At 38.9% G+C, this 19715-nt stretch overlaps 1 protein-coding gene across 9 annotated transcripts in view; it reads left to right on the top strand.

Annotated features, from left to right (window-relative positions):
• LOC140152657 (protein transport protein Sec23A-like) overlaps positions 1–19715 on the top strand; it is a 146477-nt gene that overhangs the window by 6787 nt on the left and 119975 nt on the right. For all 9 annotated transcript variants that reach the window (XM_072175105.1, XM_072175101.1, XM_072175104.1 and 6 more), the window contains exon 2: positions 220–449. In XM_072175105.1, coding sequence (XP_072031206.1) covers positions 229–449 — 221 coding nt within the window. In that variant the 5' untranslated portion in view covers positions 220–228. The remainder of the gene's footprint in view (positions 1–219; positions 450–19715) is intronic.

The following is a 19715-nucleotide window of genomic DNA, read 5'->3' as shown; positions in this document are numbered from 1 at the left end:
TTTAATCCCCTATTCATGTTGCGTGAATCACTCTATTGTGGACCATCCTTTTGATACTTGAGTATTTGGACAAGCGGAACAGTTTTGACAGACCCTTTGTCTACCTCTCTGTTTGTAAACAAACGAGGAGGTCGAAATCGTCCTCCTCGCCGAATAGGAAAGTCAGCGTAATAGTACGGCACTGTAAATAACCCTGGCATTTGTTTGTTATTCCTTTAGGTTTGAATCATGGCAACATACCAGGAATTCATTGCACAGAATGAGGAGAGAGATGGTGTTCGATTTAGTTGGAATGTATGGCCATCAAGTCGACTGGAGGCTACTCGCATGGTGGTTCCCCTAGCTGCTCTCTATACACCAATCAAAGAAAGACCAGACTTGCCACCAATTCAGTATGATCCAGTCATGTGTACAAGGTCTACATGCAGAGCCATTCTCAATCCATTTTGGTAAGGCATTTTCTTAAATTATCTAGAGTTATCAAATATGTGACCATCCACCACAACTGATCCCGGATGTCTCCAGTGCCACTATTGAGATATGCTACATTGAACTTAACAATAAAAAATAGTAAACAAAAGAATTATTGACTGTTTTAATGATTATTCACTACTTAAATGTCAAGTACTATAGACATGATATACATCATTTTAAAGCTAATTGGTCATGTGTCATATGGTGGGGCACATTTGCGTTACAAGCACCAATTTTGATCAGTTGCCCTCCTTTTCACTTCAAATTGATGTATATCTAAAACTATACATCTCACAAAAACAAAACTATACATTTTTGGAAAGCTTATGTTCCAAGGAATCCAACTATGTAAAATCAAGGTTGGTATACAGGGTGCGTAAGAAAATATATAGGGTGATATTATGAAAAAACCTTTATTTTACTAGTAGATTGATAATTTATTGCATTTGCTACTGATATTAAATGCCTCAAAAGAAATCTAATTTTGTTACAGGCCACACCATGAGCTTCAATAAAATGTATAGTTTTGCCATGTTATAATTGACCGAAGTGGTGATACAGGGTGCGAAAAAGTAATAAGTCCATGCACCAAATGTTTGTTATATTTTTGAAAATTATTTCTTTAGAGGGTATCCTACATTTATTTTAACTGCATATTTGGATTCCTGTGGTAAAATGCTTTCCAAAAATGTATACTTTTCCTATCTCAGGGTGTATAATTCTCAAGATACAACAAGTTAAAGCTAAAACGCATGTTGTGACTAAAAATCTTAGCATTTGTGTGTAGTGAATAGGGAAAAATTGTGGTTCTTGTGACTTGCGGTTCTCAGTGAGTACTTGTAATGATGAAATATATCAAATCATTAGTTGAATCTTACTATAATTTGCCTAATGTTGCGTGCGTGTATGTATGTGGGGTGTGTGGGGGTGTGTGTGTGCCAAAGGCTCCGTCAGTTTTGATCCGAGCCTCGCCAAATTCGCACAGGGGATGCAGAAAAATACGGGGAGTGTCGTAAGCTACCTTCGGTCGAAATCGGAGGTCGAAGGTCAAAGGTCAAATTTTAAACTTGGTCCGATTGGGCTGTAATTCATACGGGAGATCAAGGAAAATACGGGCATTGTCCTAAGCTACCTTCGGTCGAAATCGGAGGTCGAAGGTCAAAGGTCAAATTTTAAACTTGGTCCGATTGTGCTGTAATTCATACGGGAGATCAAGGAAAATATGGGGAGTGTCCTATTTTTGAAAAGAAAAGACGGGATAGAACCGAACCTGTTAAGAAACAACCCAAGACAGGTGTCTGGTGGTATTTTTATACCTTATAGCCTTCCCTCCCTCTTCGGGGTGGGATAAAAAGATATATTCTTGTGGCTTCTTCGTGAGAGATTATAGCATTTTCTTCATTAAACTGAGATTCAGATGTGAGCGATTCTTGGCGCAGAATCTTGTCCTAAGTGGGAAAATTTGGTCTTTCAAAACCTATTTTCAAACAGGATTTATAGTGAATTTGTTCGATATTTCACCATGTAGAAGGTGTATGGAAAAAGGTAGTATAGGCGGGAAAATTCCTTTTTAGAGAGGTTTAGCATGGTGTCAGCTTGTCCTCAAAGGAGCGTTATAATTTTCTTTATGCTTTTCTTTATATGGGAGGCGCTTGCTTTTACGTCCGGAAAGAAAGCACCGTGTAGTAAAAATATATGAAGCTTCAGATCTTATATTTCGCGCCAACAATCTTGACCGTGTATGATGACATCGTAGGCGGAAGAGGCGTCGACCCGCTATGAAGCGGTGCTGTACTAAGGTATATGCAAGCCCGCCATGTGTAGAGTACGATTTCTAGTCTGCTTTATAGTTTCTTGGGCTATCTGTTAAAGATAACGTGATTAAAAAAGGAAAGAATAGAAATCGGATTTCTTCAATTTCATGAATTAAGACCGATAAAATGGTCTTTATGTGTGAGTGGTACTGATTTTTGAAAAGAAAAGACTGGGATAGAACCGAACCTGTTGAAACAACCCAAGACGGGTGTCTGGTGGTATTTTTATACCTTTTAGGTAAAAAGATCCATTCTTGTGGCTTCTTTGTGGGAGATTATAGCATTTTCTTCATTAAACTGAGATTCGGATGTGAGCGATTCTTTAGGTAGAACCTTGTCCAGAGTGGAAAGATTGGTCTTTCTAAAACCTATTTTCAAACTGGATTTATAGTGAATTTGTCCCGATATTCCCCATGTAGTAGCTTTATGGAAAAAGGTAGCAAAGGCGGGAAAATTTCTTTTTAGAGAGGTTTAGCATGGTGTCAGCCTTTCCTCAAAGGTGCGTTATAAAATTTCTTTATGCTTTTCTTTATATGAGGCGGTTCCTTTTACGTCGAAAAGAAAGCACCGTATAGTGCAAATACATAGCTTCAGATCTCACATTTAGCGCCATCAATCTTGACCGCACGATGACATCGAAGGCGGAAAGGCCGACGACCCCGCTATGAGGCGGCGCTGTACTGTGGTTTGTGAAATCCCAGCCTTGTGTAGACACGATTTCTAGTCAGCTTTATAGATCTTGTGCTATCTGTTAAAGATAACGTGATTGAAAAAAGAAATCGGATTTCTTCAATTTCAAGAAATAAGACCGATAAAGTGGTCTTTGGGTGTAAGTGGTACTTCTGAAGTAGAAGTAGAACTCGAGTGGGGGGGGGGGGTTTTGTATAATTATGTGTGTGTGAGTGTGTGGTAAGTGAATGTGTGTCACGTCTGGGCCCGTTTCGGGCCTAAGTGGATAAGAGACATCCCTCGCGTGGCGATGGGAGAGAATAGTTTAAAAACTTTTCCATCAGTAGTGAGTGACTTTGCGTGAAACTTTCAATATTAGTTTTGGGAGGATGCGATTGCATCCCTTTGGTAAACAAATATAAAATAATATTTGGCCCGTTCTGTAAAGGCGATTTTACAGAGGAATAAAAGCGATGAAAAATAATTTCTGTGTGGAAAATATTACCTCAAAGGGTAAATTCCCGCACCAGGAGTCGTGAGGAAGAACTGATAACCTCGTGAAGTGGTTCACTTCGTGATATAATTCAATATTCTTCCTTTGCGTTTTTAGATAACGTATCTTAAACATCTCCTTGGAGGCTCGCTATCTGAGGAAGATAGTTAGAATGGAGATATCGACAAAAATAAAAAATGGCTTTGGATATAAGCCTAAAAAATGATACAGGTAATCGGTCTGTTGCTATTTGTTTTGGTTATGGAATAGCTTTAGGCCTGTACAATGTATCGTGCGTTTCTTAAACATGTTAGGCGTTGAGCTTAACAGGTACCATCTTGCTTCATATATATTTGAAACGAGATTAACTTGTCATGATAAAGATGACTTTCTTTATTTTTTATGCTTTATGTGTAATTTTCCTTATTTGGAAAAGTAGCATATATTTGTAGACTCCTGGCTATCGCTAGGAAATATACTAACATAAACATTTCTTGAAATTATCGAGAAATGTCGATGCGAGAAAGTGCAAGCAGTTAGTAAGACGCGTATCCGGAGATTTAAATCCTTTATTCTATTTTCATCGTTTTAATTTTTGTTAGATATTCTCTTATAAAAGGTTATTAGAAAGAGAATTGAAAATATCAGACGCGTTTCTGGAATGAAATCCTTCATCAGTTACCCTGCTACTTGGTCATGTTGGTCGTGGTAAACCCGGACCTATGTTATTATATGCTCTTAAAAGTCGCGTTTCACGGGTATGATGGTGTGGCTTTGTGAGAGCAAGAGAACCAGAAATGTAGGAGACTGGTTTGTGATTTGCAGGACCAAGAACGAGTCCTGATTAAAAGTTAAACTGCTTGGAGTTTAACTTTTGTGTAAATCTTTGCCTTTATGGAAAGATTTGTTAGCTCTGAAAAGAGCTGTTGTGGTTTTTGTTTATATAAAATGTGAAAGGTGTGAGGTGTGTGTCGTTTTTACAACGTGTTTTAACTCTGTCGAATACATCACATATCTTGTCTCTTTTCAAAACTCGATATCTGAGTCGCCCCCGGGATACCTTCCGGTGTTGTCTTCAGGTGTGAAGAAGTAATCGTTGAAACCTCTGCTTTCTAAAGCTAGATCATATAGCATGTTGAGAGTTGGGGAGCCTGGGCGTGTCTCTTGAAAAGAATGCTTTCGTCTGTGACTAGATTCTTTGGAGAGTTCAATCTGGCTCTGACAAGTGTGTCGCTCAAGTTTTGAGCTCTGCTGAATGCTATAATTGGGACCTTCGGAAAGATCCTTTTCAAAGTTGGATTATCTTTAACGATGTCCCAATGCTTCAGTATGGCATGTTTGATGTGGTTCCCACTTATCTGTGGGAAGAATTGTGACTTGAAGACCAAAGGGATCTTGTTCGATCTTTTCGGTTTCTCTGTCAAATATGCCTGTCTATTTTCAAAGAACACTTCTTTCGAAGCTGTATTGATTTCTTTGAGGTTATAACCTCTGCTTAGAAGTTTTTCTGTGAAGATTGTTTTCCTGTTATCATAAGACTTTTTGTCACTGGAGTTCCTGACTAGTCTTATTAGTTCTCCTTTGATGAACCCTTTGAAAACTGCGGGATTGTGACATGATCTTCCGTCCAGGTAACCCAACGTCTCTGTGGGTTTAGTGAAGCATTTTATGTCGAGGATATTTGGCGATTGAAAAGCGATCTCCTTTGTAGATGGTGAGATCTAGGAATTGGATTTCGTTTTCTGATGCTACGTGTGTGAACTTGAGCGATGGGTGAGATCGTTTATTTTGGACACAAAGATCTCAAGTTGTTCCACTGATCCTGACCACATCATTAGAGAGTCATACATGTAGACATGGAAAGATATGATGTGTTAGTCCATAGGAAATATTTTCTGGACCAACCTATTTGCGACAAGGCAGCTGAGAGATACGCTGGATCTTAGGCCCATAGGGGTTCCTGAGATTTGAAGAAAATGGTGACCATTAAATTCGAAGGCGCTCCTGAAAAGAACGAGAGTCAAAAGCTTTCTCATATATTGCAAATTAGGCATGGGAGGGTCGAAGGATAACGGATTGACCCCTTCCAATGCTTCCATGGCTACCTCTAATGCCTCCTCTTGAGGAACTGAGGTGAACATGCTAACTATATCTATGCTCGCAAGAATTATATTGCTCGGAAGGACCAGTTGTTCGATTTTACGAATGGTGTCCGCTGTATCTTTAAGATACGTGGGTGCTTTCTGGACTTCGGTAAGAGGTAATGGTCAAGAAATTCTGAGATTCTGTTGAGTGGTGATCCGCAGTGTGGCGTCACTGGGCGGCCTATAAAAGTGCCGCTTTTTGGTGTTTTATGTACTTTTGGTAACATGAAAAACACTGGTGTTTTTGTTTGTGCACTGTCTACTGGATCTAAGTAATCTGCTAATTTTTGAAAAGAAAAGACGGGGATAGAACCGAACCTGTTAAGAAACAACCCAAGACAGGTGTCTGGTGGTATTTTTATACCTTATAGGCTTCCCTCCCTCTTCGGGGTGGGATAAAAAGATATATTCTTGTGGCTTCTTCGTGAGAGATTATAGCATTTTCTTCATTAAACTGAGATTCAGATGTGAGCGATTCTTGACGCAGAATCTTGTCCTAAGTGGGAAAATTTGGTCTTTCAAAAACCTATTTTCAAACAGGATTTATAGTGAATTTGTTCAATATTTCACCATGTAGTAGGTGTATGGAAAAAGGTAGTATAGGCGGGAAAATTCCTTTTTAGAGAGGTTTAGCATGGTGTCAGCTTGTCCTCAAAGGAGCGTTATAATTTTCTTTATGCTTTTCTTTATATGGGAGGCGCTTGCTTTTACGTCCGGAAAGAAAGCACCGTGTAGTAAAAATATATGAAGCTTCAGATCTTATATTTCGCGCCAACAATCTTGACCGTGCGATGACATCGTAGGCGGAAAGGGCGTCGACCCCGCTATGAAGCGGTGCTGTACTAAGGTATATGCAAGCCCGCCATGTGTAGGTACGATTTCTAGTCTGCTTTATAGTTTCTTGTGCTATCTGTTAAAGATAACGTGATTAAAAAAGGAAAGAATAGAAATCGGATTTCTTCAATTTCATGAATTTTTTTGAAAAGAAAAGACGGGGATAGAACCGAACCTGTTAAGAAACAACCCAAGACAGGTGTCTGGTGGTATTTTTATACCTTATAGGCTTCCCTCCCTCTTCGAAAAAAAAATAAAAAGATATATTCTTGTGGCTTCTTCGTGAGAGATTATAGCATTTTCTACATTAAACTATGATTCAGATGTGAGCGATTCTTGGCGCAGAATCTTGTCCTAAGTGGGAAAATTTGGTCTTTCAAAACCTATTTTCAAACAGGATTTATAGTGAATTTGTTCGATATTTCACCATGTAGTAGGTGTATGGAAAAAGGTAGTATAGGCGGGATAAGTCCTTTTTATTGAGGTTTAGCATGGTGTCAGCTTGTCCTCAAAGGAGCGTTATAATTTTCTTTATGCTTTTCTTTATATGGGAGACGCTTGCTTTTACGTCCGGAAAGAAAGCACCGTGTAGTAAAAATAAATATATGGAGCTTCAGATCTTATATTTCGGCCAACAAACTTGACCGTTCGATGACATCGTAGGCGGAAGGGCGTCGACCCGCTATGAAGCGGTGCTGTACTAAGGTATATGCAAGCCCGGCCATGTGTAGGTACGATTTCTAGTCTGCTTTATAGTTTCTTGTGCTATCTGTTGAAGATAACGTGATTAAAAAAGGAAAGAATAGAAATCGGATTTCTTCAATTTCATGAATTAAGACCGATAAAATGGTCTTTATGTGTGAGTGGTACTGATTTTTGAAAAGAAAAGACTTGGATAGAACCGAACCTGTTTGAAACAACCCAAGGACGGGTGTCTGGTGGTATTTTTATACCTTTTAGGTAAAAAGATCCATTCTTGTGGCTTCTTCGTGGGAGATTATAGCATTTTCTTCATTAAACTGAGATTCGGATGTGAGCGATTCTTTAGGTAGAACCTTGTCCAGAGTGGAAAGATTGGTCTTTCTAAAACCTATTTTCAAACTGGATTTATAGTGAATTTGTCCCGATATTCCCCATGTAGTAGCTTTATGGAAAAAGGTAGAAAATGCGGGAAAATTTCCTTTTAGAGAGGTTTAGCATGGTGTCAGCCTTTCCTCAAAGGTGCGTTATAAAATTTCTTTATGCTTTTCTTTATATAAGAGGAGCTTCCTTTTACGTCCGAAAAGAAAGCACCGTATAGTGAAAATACATAGCTTCAGATCTCACATTTCGCGCCATCAATCTTGACCGCACGATGACATCGAAGGCGGAAAGGCCGACGACCCCCGCTATGAGGCGGCGCTGTACTGTGGTTTGTGAAAGCCCAGCCTTGTGTAGACACGATTTCTAGACAGCTTTATAGATCTTGTGCTATCTGTTAAAGATAACGTGATTAAAAAAGAAATCGGATTTCTTCAAGTTCATGAAATAAGACCGATAAAGTGGTCTTTGGGTGTAAGTGGTACTTCTGAAGTAGAAGTAGAACTCGAGTGGGGGGGGGGGTTTGTTTGTATAATTATGTGTGTGTGAGTGTGTGGTAAGTGAATGTGTCTCGTCTGGGCCCGTTTCGGGCCTAAGTGGATAAGAGACATCCCTCACGATGGCGATGGGAGGAATAGTTTAAAACTTTTCCATCAGTAGTGAGTGACTTTGCGAGAAACTTTCAATATTAGATTTGGGAGGGATGCGATTGCATCCCTTTGGTAGGCAAATATAAAATAATATTTGGCCCGTTCTGTAAAGGGCGATTTTACAGAGGGAATAAAGCGATGAAAAATAATTTCTGTGTGGAAAATATTACCTCAAAGGATAAATTCCCGCACCAGGAGTCGTGAGGAAGAACTGATAACCTCGTGAAGTAGTTCACTTAGTGATATAATTCAATATTCTTCCTTTGCGTTTTTTAGATAACGTATCTTAAACATCTCCTTGGAGGCTCGCTATCTGAGGAAGATAGTTAGAATGGAGATATCGACAAAAATAAAAAATGGCTTTGGATATAAGCCTAAAAAATGATACAGGTAATCGGTCTGTTGCTATTTGTTTTGGTTATGGAATAGCTTTAGGCCTGTACAATGTATACGTGCGTTTCTTAAACATGTTAGGCGTTGAGCTTAACAGGTACCATCTCGCTTCATATATATTTGAATCGAGATTAACTTGTCATGATAAAGATGACTTTCTTTATTTTTTATGCTTTATGTGTAATTTTCCTTATTTGGAAAAGTAGCATTAATTTGTAGACTCCTGGCTATACGCTAGGAAATATACTAACATAAACATTTCTTGAAATTATCGAGAAATGTCGATGCGAGAAAGTGCAAGCAGTTAGTAATTTTTGAAAAGAAAAGACGGGGATAGAACCGAACCTGTTAAGAAACAACCCAAGACAGGTGTCTGGTGGTATTTTTATACCTTATAGGCTTCCCTCCCTCTTCGGGGTGGGATAAAAGATATATTCTTGTGGCTTCTTCGTGAGAGATTATAGCATTTTCTTCATTAAACTGAGATTCAGATGTGAGCGATTCTTGACGCAGAATCTTGTCCTAAGTGGGAAAATTTGGTCTTTCAAAAACCTATTTTCAAACAGGATTTATAGTGAATTTGTTCGATATTTCACCATGTAGTAGGTGTATGGAAAAAGGTAGTATAGGCGGGAAATTCCTTTTTAGAGAGGTTTAGCATGGTGTCAGCTTGTCCTCAAAGGAGCGTTATAATTTTCTTTATGCTTTTCTTTATATGGGAGACGCTTGCTTTTACGTCCGGAAAGAAAGCACCGTGTAGTAAAAATATATGAAGCTTCAGATCTTATATTTCAAGCGCCAACAATCTTGACCGTGCGATGACATCGTAGGCGGAAAGGGCGTCGAGTAGGGTATGAAGCGGTGCTGTACTAAGGTATATGCAAGCCCGGCCATGTGTAGGTACGATTTCTAGTCTGCTTTATAGTTTCTTGTGCTATCTGTTAAAGATAACGTGATTAAAAAAGGAAAGAATAGAAATCGGATTTCTTCAATTTCATGAATTAAGACCGATAAAATGGTCTTTATGTGTGAGTGGTACTGATTTTTGAAAAGAAAAGACTGGGATAGAACCGAACCTGTTATGAAACAACCCAAGACGGGTGTCTGGTGGTATTTTATACCTTTTAGGTAAAAAGATCCATTCTTGTGGCTTCTTTGTGGGAGATTATAGCATTTTCTTCATTAAACTGAGATTCGGATGTGAGCGATTCTTTAGGTAGAACCTTGTCCGGAGTGGAAAGATTGGTCTTTCTAAAACCTATTTTCAAACTGGATTTATAGTGAATTTGTCCCGATATTCCCCATGTAGTAGCTTTATGGAAAAAGGTAGAAAATGCGGAAAATTTCTTTTAGAGAGGTTTAGCATGGTGTCAGCCTTTCCTCAAAGGTGCGTTATAAAATTTCTTTATGCTTTTCTTTATATGAGAGGCGGTTCCTTTTACGTCCGAAAAGAAAGCACCGTATAGTGAAAATACATAGCTTCAGATCTCACATTTCGCGCCATCAATCTTGACCGCACGATGACATCGAAGGCGGAAAGGCCGACGACCCCGCTATGAGGCGGCGCTGTACTGTGGTTAGTGAAATCCCAACCTTGTGTAGACACGATTTCTAGTCAGCTTTATAGATCTTGTGCTATCTGTTAAAGATAACGTGATTGAAAAAGAAATCGGATTTCTTCAATTTCAAGAAATAAGACCGATAAAGTGGTCTTTGGGTGTAAGTGGTACTTCTGAAGTAGAAGTAGAACTTCGAGTGGGGGGTTGTATAATTATGTGTGTGTGAGTGTGTGGTAAGTGAATGTGTGTCACGCCTGGGCCCGTTCGGGCCTAAGTGGATAGAGACATCCTCGGCGTGGCGATGGGAGAGAATAGTTTAAAACTTTTCCATCAGTAGTGAGTGACTTTGCAGAAACTTTCAATATTAGTTTTGGGAGGGATGCGATTGCATCCCTTTGGTAGGCAAATATAAAATAATATTTGGCCCGTTCTGTAAAGGGCGATTTTACAGAGGGAATAAAACGAAGAAAAATAATTTCTGTGTGGAAAATATTACCTCAAAGGGTAAATTCCGCACCAGGAGTCGTGAGGAAGAACTGATAACCTCGTGAAGTGGTTCACTTAGTGATATAATTCAATATTCTTCCTTTGCGTTTTTAGATAACGTATCTTAAACATCTCCTTGGAGGCTCGCTATCTGAGGAAGATAGTTAGAATGGAGATATCGACAAAAATAAAAAATGGCTTTGGATATAAGCCTAAAAAATGATACAGGTAATCGGTCTGTTGCTATTTGTTTTGGTTATGGAATAGCTTTAGGCCTGTACAATGTATAATGCTATGCGTTTCTTAAACATGTTAGGCGTTGAGCTTAACAGGTACCATCTTGCTTCATATATATTTGAAACGAGATTAACTTGTCATGATAAAGATGACTTTCTTTATTTTTTATGCTTTATGTGTAATTTTCCTTATTTGGAAAAGTAGCATTAATTTGTAGACTCCTGGCTATACGCTAGGAAATATACTAACATAAACATTTCTTGAAATTATCGAGAAATGTCGATCTGAGAAAGTGCAAGCAGTTAGTAACTTTTGAAAAGAAAAGACGGGATAGAACCGAACCTGTTAAGAAACAACCCAAGACAGGTGTCTGGTGGTATTTTTATACCTTATAGGCTTCCCTCCCTCTTCGGGGTGGGATAAAAGATATATTCTTGTGGCTTCTTCGTGAGAGATTATAGCATTTTCTTCATTAAACTGAGATTCAGATGTGAGCGATTCTTGGACGCAGAATCTTGTCCTAAGTGGGAAAATTTGGTCTTTCAAAAATCTATTTTCAAACAGGATTTATAGTGAATTTGTTCAATATTTTACCATGTAGTAGGTGTATGGAAAAAGGTAGTATAGGCGGAAAATTCCTTTTAGAGAGGTTTAGCATGGTGTCAGCTTGTCCTCAAAGGAGCGTTATAATTTTCTTTATGCTTTTCTTTATATGGGAGACGCTTGCTTTACGTCCGGAAAGAAAGCACCGTGTAGTAAAAATATATGAAGCTTCAGATCTTATATTTCGCGCCAACGATCTTGCCCGTGCGATGACATCGTAGGCGGAAAGGGCGTCGACCCGCTATGAAGCGGTGCTGTACTAAGGTATATGCAAGCCCGCCATGTGTAGGTACGATTTCTAGTCTGCTTTATAGTTTCTTGTGCTATCTGTTAAAGATAACGTGATTAAAAAAGGAAAGAATAGAAATCGGATTTCTTCAATTTCATGAATTTTTGAAAAGAAAAGACGGGGATAGAACCGAACCTGTTAAGAAACAACCCAAGACAGGTGTCTGGTGGTATTTTTATACCTTATAGGCTTCCCTCCCTCTTCGGGGGTGGGATAAAAAGATATATTCTTGTGGCTTCTTCGTGAGAGATTATAGCATTTTCTACATTAAACTATGATTCAGATGTGAGCGATTCTTGGCGCAGAATCTTGTCCTAAGTGGGAAAATTTGGTCTTTCAAAAACCTATTTTCAAACAGGATTTATAGTGAATTTGTTCGATATTTCACCATGTAGTAGGTGTATGGAAAAAGGTAGTATAGGCGGGAAAAGTCCTTTTTATTGAGGTTTAGCATGGTGTCAGCTTGTCCTCAAAGGAGCGTTATAATTTTCTTTATGCTTTTCTTTATATGGGAGACGCTTGCTTTTACGTCCGGAAAGAAAGCACCGTGTAGTAAAAATAAATATATGGAGCTTCAGATCTTATATTTCGCGCCAACAAACTTGACCGTTCGATGACATCGTAGGCGGAAGGGGCGTCGACCCCGCTATGAAGCGGTGCTGTACTAAGGTATATGCAAGCCCGGCCATGTGTAGGTAAGATTTCTAGTCTGCTTTATAGTTTCTTGTGCTATCTGTTGAAGATAACGTGATTAAAAAAGGAAAGAATAGAAATCGGATTTCTTCAATTTCATGAATTAAGACCGATAAAATGGTCTTTATGTGTGAGTGGTACTGATTTTTGAAAAGAAAAGACTTGGATAGAACCGAACCTGTTGCGAAACAACCCAAGACGGGTGTCTGGTGGTATTTTTATACCTTTTAGGTAAAAAGATCCATTCTTGTGGCTTCTTTCGTGGGAGATTATAGCATTTTCTTCATTAAACTGAGATTCGGTGTGAGCGATTCTTTAGGTAGAACCTTGTCCAGAGTGGAAAGATTGGTTTTTCTAAAACCTATTTTCAAACTGGATTTATAGTGAATTTGTCCCGATATTCCCCATGTAGTAGCTTTATGGAAAAAGGTAGAAAATGCGGGAAAATTTCCTTTTAGAGAGGTTTAGCATGGTGTCAGCCTTTCCTCAAAGGTGCGTTATAAAATTTCTTTATGCTTTTCTTTATATAAGAGGAGCTTCCTTTTACGTCCAAAAGAAAGCACCGATAGTGAAAATACATAGCTTCAGATCTCACATTTCGCGCCATCAATCTTGACCGCACGATGACATCGAAGGCGGAAAGGCCGACGACCCCCGCTATGAGGCGGCGCTGTACTGTGGTTTGTGAAAGCCCAGCCTTGTGTAGACACGATTTCTAGACAGCTTTATAGATCTTGTGCTATCTGTTAAAGATAACGTGATTAAAAAAGAAATCGGATTTCTTCAAGTTCATGAAATAAGACCGATAAAGTGGTCTTTGGGTGTAAGTGGTACTTCTGAAGTAGAAGTAGAACTCGAGTGGGGGGGGTTTGTTTGTATAATTATGTGTGTGTGAGTGTGTGGTAAGTGAATGTGTCTCGTCTGGGCCCGTTTCGGGCCTAAGTGGATAAGAGACATCCCTCACGTGGCGATGGGAGGGAATAGTTTAAAAACTTTTCCATCAGTAGTGAGTGACTTTGCGAGAAACTTTCAATATTAGATTTGGGAGGGATGCGATTGCATCCCTTTGGTAGGCAAATATAAAATAATATTTGGCCCGTTCTGTAAAGGCGATTTTACAGAGGGAATAAAACGATGAAAAATAATTTCTGTGTGGAAAATATTACCTCAAAGGATAAATTCCCGCACCAGGAGTCGTGAGGAAGAACTGATAACCTCGTGAAGTAGTTCACTTAGTGATATAATTCAATATTCTTCCTTTGCGTTTTTAGATAACGTATCTTAAACATCTCCTTGGAGGCTCGCTATCTGAGGAAGATAGTTAGAATGGAGATATCGACAAAAATAAAAAATGGCTTTGGATATAAGCCTAAAAAATGATACAGGTAATCGGTCTGTTGCTATTTGTTTTGGTTATGGAATAGCTTTAGGCCTGTACAATGTATACGTGCGTTTCTTAAACATGTTAGGCGTTGAGCTTAACAGGTACCATCTCGCTTCATATATATTTGAATCGAGATTAACTTGTCATGATAAAGATGACTTTCTTTATTTTTTATGCTTTATGTGTAATTTTCCTTATTTGGAAAAGTAGCATTAATTTGTAGACTCCTGGCTATACGCTAGGAAATATACTAACATAAACATTTCTTGAAATTATCGAGAAATGTCGATGCGAGAAAGTGCAAGCAGTTAGTAATTTTTGAAAAGAAAAGACGGGGATAGAACCGAACCTGTTAAGAAACAACCCAAGACAGGTGTCTGGTGGTATTTTTATACCTTATAGGCTTCCCTCCCTCTTCGGGGTGGGATAAAAAGATATATTCTTGTGGCTTCTTCGTGAGAGATTATAGCATTTTCTTCATTAAACTGAGATTCAGATGTGAGCGATTCTTGACGCAGAATCTTGTCCTAAGTGGGAAAATTTGGTCTTTCAAAACCTATTTTCAAACAGGATTTATAGTGAATTTGTTCGATATTTCACCATGTAGTAGGTGTATGGAAAAAGGTAGTATCGCCGGGAAAATTCCCTTTTAGAGAGGTTTAGCATGGTGTCAGCTTGTCCTCAAAGGAGCGTTATAATTTTCTTTATGCTTTTCTTTATATGGGAGACGCTTGCTTTTACGTCCGGAAAGAAAGCACCGTGTAGTAAAAATATATGAAGCTTCAGATCTTATATTTCGCGCCAACAATCTTGACCGTATGCGATGACATCGTAGGCGGAAAGGCGTCGACCCGCTATGAAGCGGTGCTGTACTAAGGTATATGCAAGCCCGGCCATGTGTAGGTACGATTTCTAGTCTGCTTTATAGTTTCTTGTGCTATCTGTTAAAGATAACGTGATTAAAAAAGGAAAGAATAGAAATCGGATTTCTTCAATTTCATGAATTAAGACCGATAAAATGGTCTTTATGTGTGAGTGGTACTGATTTTTGAAAAGAAAAGACTGGGATAGAACCGAACCTGTTGCGAAACAACCCAAGACGGGTGTCTGGTGGTATTTTTATACCTTTTAGGTAAAAAGATCCATTCTTGTGGCTTCTTTGTGGGAGATTATAGCATTTTCTTCATTAAACTGAGATTCGGATGTGAGCGATTCTTTAGGTAGAACCTTGTCCGGAGTGGAAAGATTGGTCTTTCTAAAACCTATTTTCAAACTGGATTTAGTGAATTTGTCCCGATATTCCCCATGTAGTAGCTTTATGGAAAAAGGTAGAAAATGCGGAAAAATGTCTGTTTAGAGAGGTTTAGCATGGTGTCAGCCTTTCCTCAAAGGTGCGTTATAAAATTTCTTTATGCTTTTCTTTATATGAGAGGCGGTTCCTTTTACGTCCGAAAAGATAGCACCGTATAGTGAAAATACATAGCTTCAGATCTCACATTTCGCGCCATCAATCTTGACCGCACGATGACATCGAAGGCGGAAAGGCCGACGACCCCGCTATGAGGCGGCGCTGTACTGTGGTTTGTGAAATCCCAGCCTTGTGTAGACACGATTTCTAGTCAGCTTTATAGATCTTGTGCTATCTGTTAAAGATAACGTGATTGAAAAAGAAATCGGATTTCTTCAATTTCAAGAAATAAGACCGATAAAGTGGTCTTTGGGTGTAAGTGGTACTTCTGAAGTAGAAGTAGAACTCGAGTGGGGGGGGGGGGGTTGTATAATTATGTGTGTGTGAGTGTGTGGTAAGTGAATGTGTGTCACGTCTGGGCCCGCTTCGGGCCTAAGTGGACAAGAGACGTCCCTCGCGTGGCGACGGGAGAGAATAGTTTAAAAACTTTTCCATCAGTAGTGAGTGACTTTATGAGAAACTTTCAATATTAGTTTTGGGAGGGATGCGATTGCATCCCTTTGGTAGACAATTAAAATACTATTTGGCCCGTTCTGTAAAGGGCGATGTTACAGAGGCGAACAAAACGATGCCAAATAATTTCTGTGTGGAAAATATTACCTCAAAGGGTAAATTCCCGCACCAGGAGTCGTGAGGAAGAACTGATAACCTCGTGAAGTGGTTCACTTCGTGATATAATTCAATATTCTTCCTTTATGCGTTTTTAGATAACGTATCTTAAACATCTCCTTGGAGGCTCGCTATCTGAGGAAGATAGTTAGAATGGAGATATCGACAAAAATAAAAAATGGCTTTGGATATAAGCCTAAAAAATGATACAGGTAATCGGTCTGTTGCTATTTGTTTTGGTTATGGAATAGCTTTAGGCCTGTACAATGTATACGTGCGTTTCTTAAACATGTTAGGCGTTGAGCTTAACAGGTACCATCTTGCTTCATATATATTTGAAACGAGATTAACTTGTCATGATAAAGATGACTTTCTTTATTTTTTATGCTTTATGTGTAATTTTCCTTATTTGGAAAAGTAGCATTAATTTGTAGACTCCTGGCTATACGCTAGGAAATATACTAACATAAACATTTCTTGAAATTATCGAGAAATGTCGATGCGAGAAAGTGCAAGCAGTTAGTAATTTCTGAAAAGAAAAGACGGGGATAGAACCGAACCTGTTAAGAAACAACCCAAGACAGGTGTCTGGTGGTATTTTTATACCTTATAGGCTTCCCTCCCTCTTCGGGGTGGGATAAAAGATATATTCTTGTGGCTTCTTCGTGAGAGATTATAGCATTTTCTTCATTAAACTGAGATTCAGATGTGAGCGATTCTTGACGCAGAATCTTGTCCTAAGTGGGAAAATTTGGTCTTTCAAAAACCTATTTTCAAACAGGATTTATAGTGAATTTGTTCGATATTTCACCATGTAGTAGGTGTATGGAAAAAGGTGGTATAGGCGGAAAATTCCTTTTAGAGAGGTTTAGCATGGTGTCAGCTTGTCCTCAAAGGAGCGTTATAATTTTCTTTATGCTTTTCTTTATATGGGAGACGCTTGCTTTTACGTCCGGAAAGAAAGCACCGTGTAGTAAAAATATATGAAGCTTCAGATCTTATATTTCGCGCCAACAATCTTGACCGTGCGATGACATCGTAGGCGGAAAGGGCGTCGACCCGCTATGAAGCGGTGCTGTACTAAGGTATATGCAAGCCCGGCCATGTGTAGGTACGATTTCTAGTCTGCTTTATAGTTTCTTGTGCTATCTGTTAGAGATAACGTGATTAAAAAAGGAAAGAATAGAAATCGGATTTCTTCAATTTCATGAATTAAGACCGATAAAATGGTCTTTATGTGTGAGTGGTACTGATTTTTGAAAAGAAAAGACTGGGATAGAACCGAACCTGTTGTGAAACAACCCAAGACGGGTGTCTGGTGGTATTTTTATACCTTTTAGGTAAAAAGATCCATTCTTGTGGCTTCTTTGTGGGAGATTATAGCATTTTCTTCATTAAACTGAGATTCGGATGTGAGCGATTCTTTAGGTAGAACCTTGTCCAGAGTGGAAAGATTGGTCTTTCTAAAACCTATTTTCAAACTGGATTTATAGTGAATTTGTCCCGATATTCCCCATGTAGTAGCTTTATGGAAAAAGGTAGAAAATGCGGGAAAATTTCTTTTTATAGAGGTTTAGCATGGTGTCAGCCTTTCCTCAAAGGTGCGTTATAAAATTTCTTTATGCTTTTCTTTATATGAGAGGCGGTTCCTTTTACGTCCGAAAAGAAAGCACCGTATAGTGAAAATACATAGCTTCAGATCTCACATTTCGCGCCATCAATCTTGACCGCACGATGACATCGAAGGCGGAAAGGCCGACGACCCCGCTATGAGGCGGCGCTGTACTGTGGTTTGTGAAATCCCAGCCTTGTGTAGACACGATTTCTAGTCAGCTTTATAGATCTTGTGCTATCTGTTAAAGATAACGTGATTGAAAAAGAAATCGGATTTCTTCAATTTCAAGAAATAAGACCGATAAAGTGGTCTTTGGGTGTAAGTGGTACTTCTGAAGTAGAAGTAGAACTCGAGAGGGGGGGTTTTGTATAATTATGTGTGTGTGAGTGTGTGGTAAGTGAATGTGTGTCACGTCTGGGCCCGTTTCGGGCCTAAGTGGATAAGAGACATCCTCGCGTGGCGATGGGAGAGAATAGTTTAAAAACTTTTCCATCAGTAGTGAGTGACTTTGCGAGAAACTTTCAATATTAGTTTTGGGAGGGATGCGATTGCATCCCTTTGGTAGGCAAATATAAAATAATATTTGGCCCGTTCTGTAAAGGGCGATTTTACAGAGGAATAAAACGATGAAAAATAATTTCTGTGTGGAAAATATTACCTCAAAGGGTAAATTCCGCACCAGGAGTCGTGAGGAAGAACTGATAACCTCGTGAAGTGGTTCACTTAGTGATATAATTCAATATTCTTCCTTTGCGTTTTTTTAGATAACGTATCTTAAACATCTCCTTGGAGGCTCGCTATCTGAGGAAGATAGTTAGAATGGAGATATCGACAAAAATAAAAAATGGCTTTGGATATAAGCCTAAAAAATGATACAGGTAATCGGTCTGTTGCTATTTGTTTTGGTTATGGAATAGCTTTAGGCCTGTACAATGTATACGTGCGTTTCTTAAACATGTTAGGCGTTGAGCTTAACAGGTACCATCTTGCTTCATATATATTTGAAACGAGATTAACTTGTCATGATAAAGATGACTTTCTTTATTTTTATGCTTTATGTGTAATTTTCCTTATTTGGAAAAGTAGCATTAATTTGTAGACTCCTGGCTATACGCTAGGAAATATACTAACATAAACATTTCTTGAAATTATCGAGAAATGTCGATGCGAGAAAGTGCAAGCAGTTAGTAAGACGCGTATCCGGAGATTTAAATCCCTTTATTCTATTTTCATCGTTTTAATTTTTTGTTAGATATTCTCTTATAAAAGGTTATTAGAAAGAGAATTGAAAATATCAGCTGCGTTTCTGGAATGAAATCCTTCATCAGTTACCCTGCTACTTGGTCATGTTGGTCGTGGTAAACCCGGACCTATGTTATTATATGCTCTTAAAAGTCGCGTTTCACCGGGTATGATGGTGTGGCTTTGTGAGAGCAAGAGAACCAGGAATGTAGGAGACTGGTTTGTGATTTGCAGGACCAAGAACGAGTCCTGATTAAAAGTTAAACTGCTTGGAGTTTAACTTTTGTGTAAATCTTTGCCTTTATGGAAAGATTTGTTAGCTCTGAAAAAAGAGCTGTTGTGGTTTTTGTTTATATAAAATGTGAAAGGTGTGAGGTGTGTGTCGTTTTTACAACGTGCTTTAACTCTGTCGAATACATCACATATCTTGTCTCTTTTCAAAACTCGATATCTGAGTCGTCCCCGGGATACCTTCCGGTGTTGTCTTCAGGTGTGAAGAAGTAATCGTTGAAACCTCTGCTTTCTAAAGCTAGATCATATAGCATGTTGAGAGTTGGGGAGCCTGGACGTGTCTCTTCGAAAAGAATGCTTTCGTCTGTGACTAGATTCTTTGGAGAGTTCAATCTGGCTCTGACAAGTGTGTCGCTCAAGTTTTGAGCTCTGCTGAATGCTATAATTGGGACCTTCGGAAAGATCCTTTTCAAAGTTGGATTATCTTTAACGATGTCCCAATGCTTCAGTATGGCATGTTTGATGTGGTTCCCACTTATCTGTGGGAAGAATTGTGACTTGAAGACCAAAGGGATCTTGTTCGATCTTTTCGGTTTCTCTGTCAAATATGCCTGTCTATTTTCAAAGAACACTTCTTTCGAAGCTGTATTGATTTCTTTGAGGTTATAACCTCTGCTTAGAAGTTTATCTGTGAAGATTGTTTTCCTGTTATCATAAGACTTTTTGTCACTGGAGTTCCTGACTAGTC

The sequence above is a fragment of the Amphiura filiformis genome, chromosome 5 (assembly GCF_039555335.1).
Source record: "Amphiura filiformis chromosome 5, Afil_fr2py, whole genome shotgun sequence".
Classification (NCBI taxonomy): Eukaryota; Metazoa; Echinodermata; class Ophiuroidea; order Amphilepidida; family Amphiuridae; genus Amphiura; species Amphiura filiformis.
The sequence above is the reverse complement of the archived record's forward strand: the minus strand, read 5'-3'. Positions and strand labels throughout refer to the sequence as shown.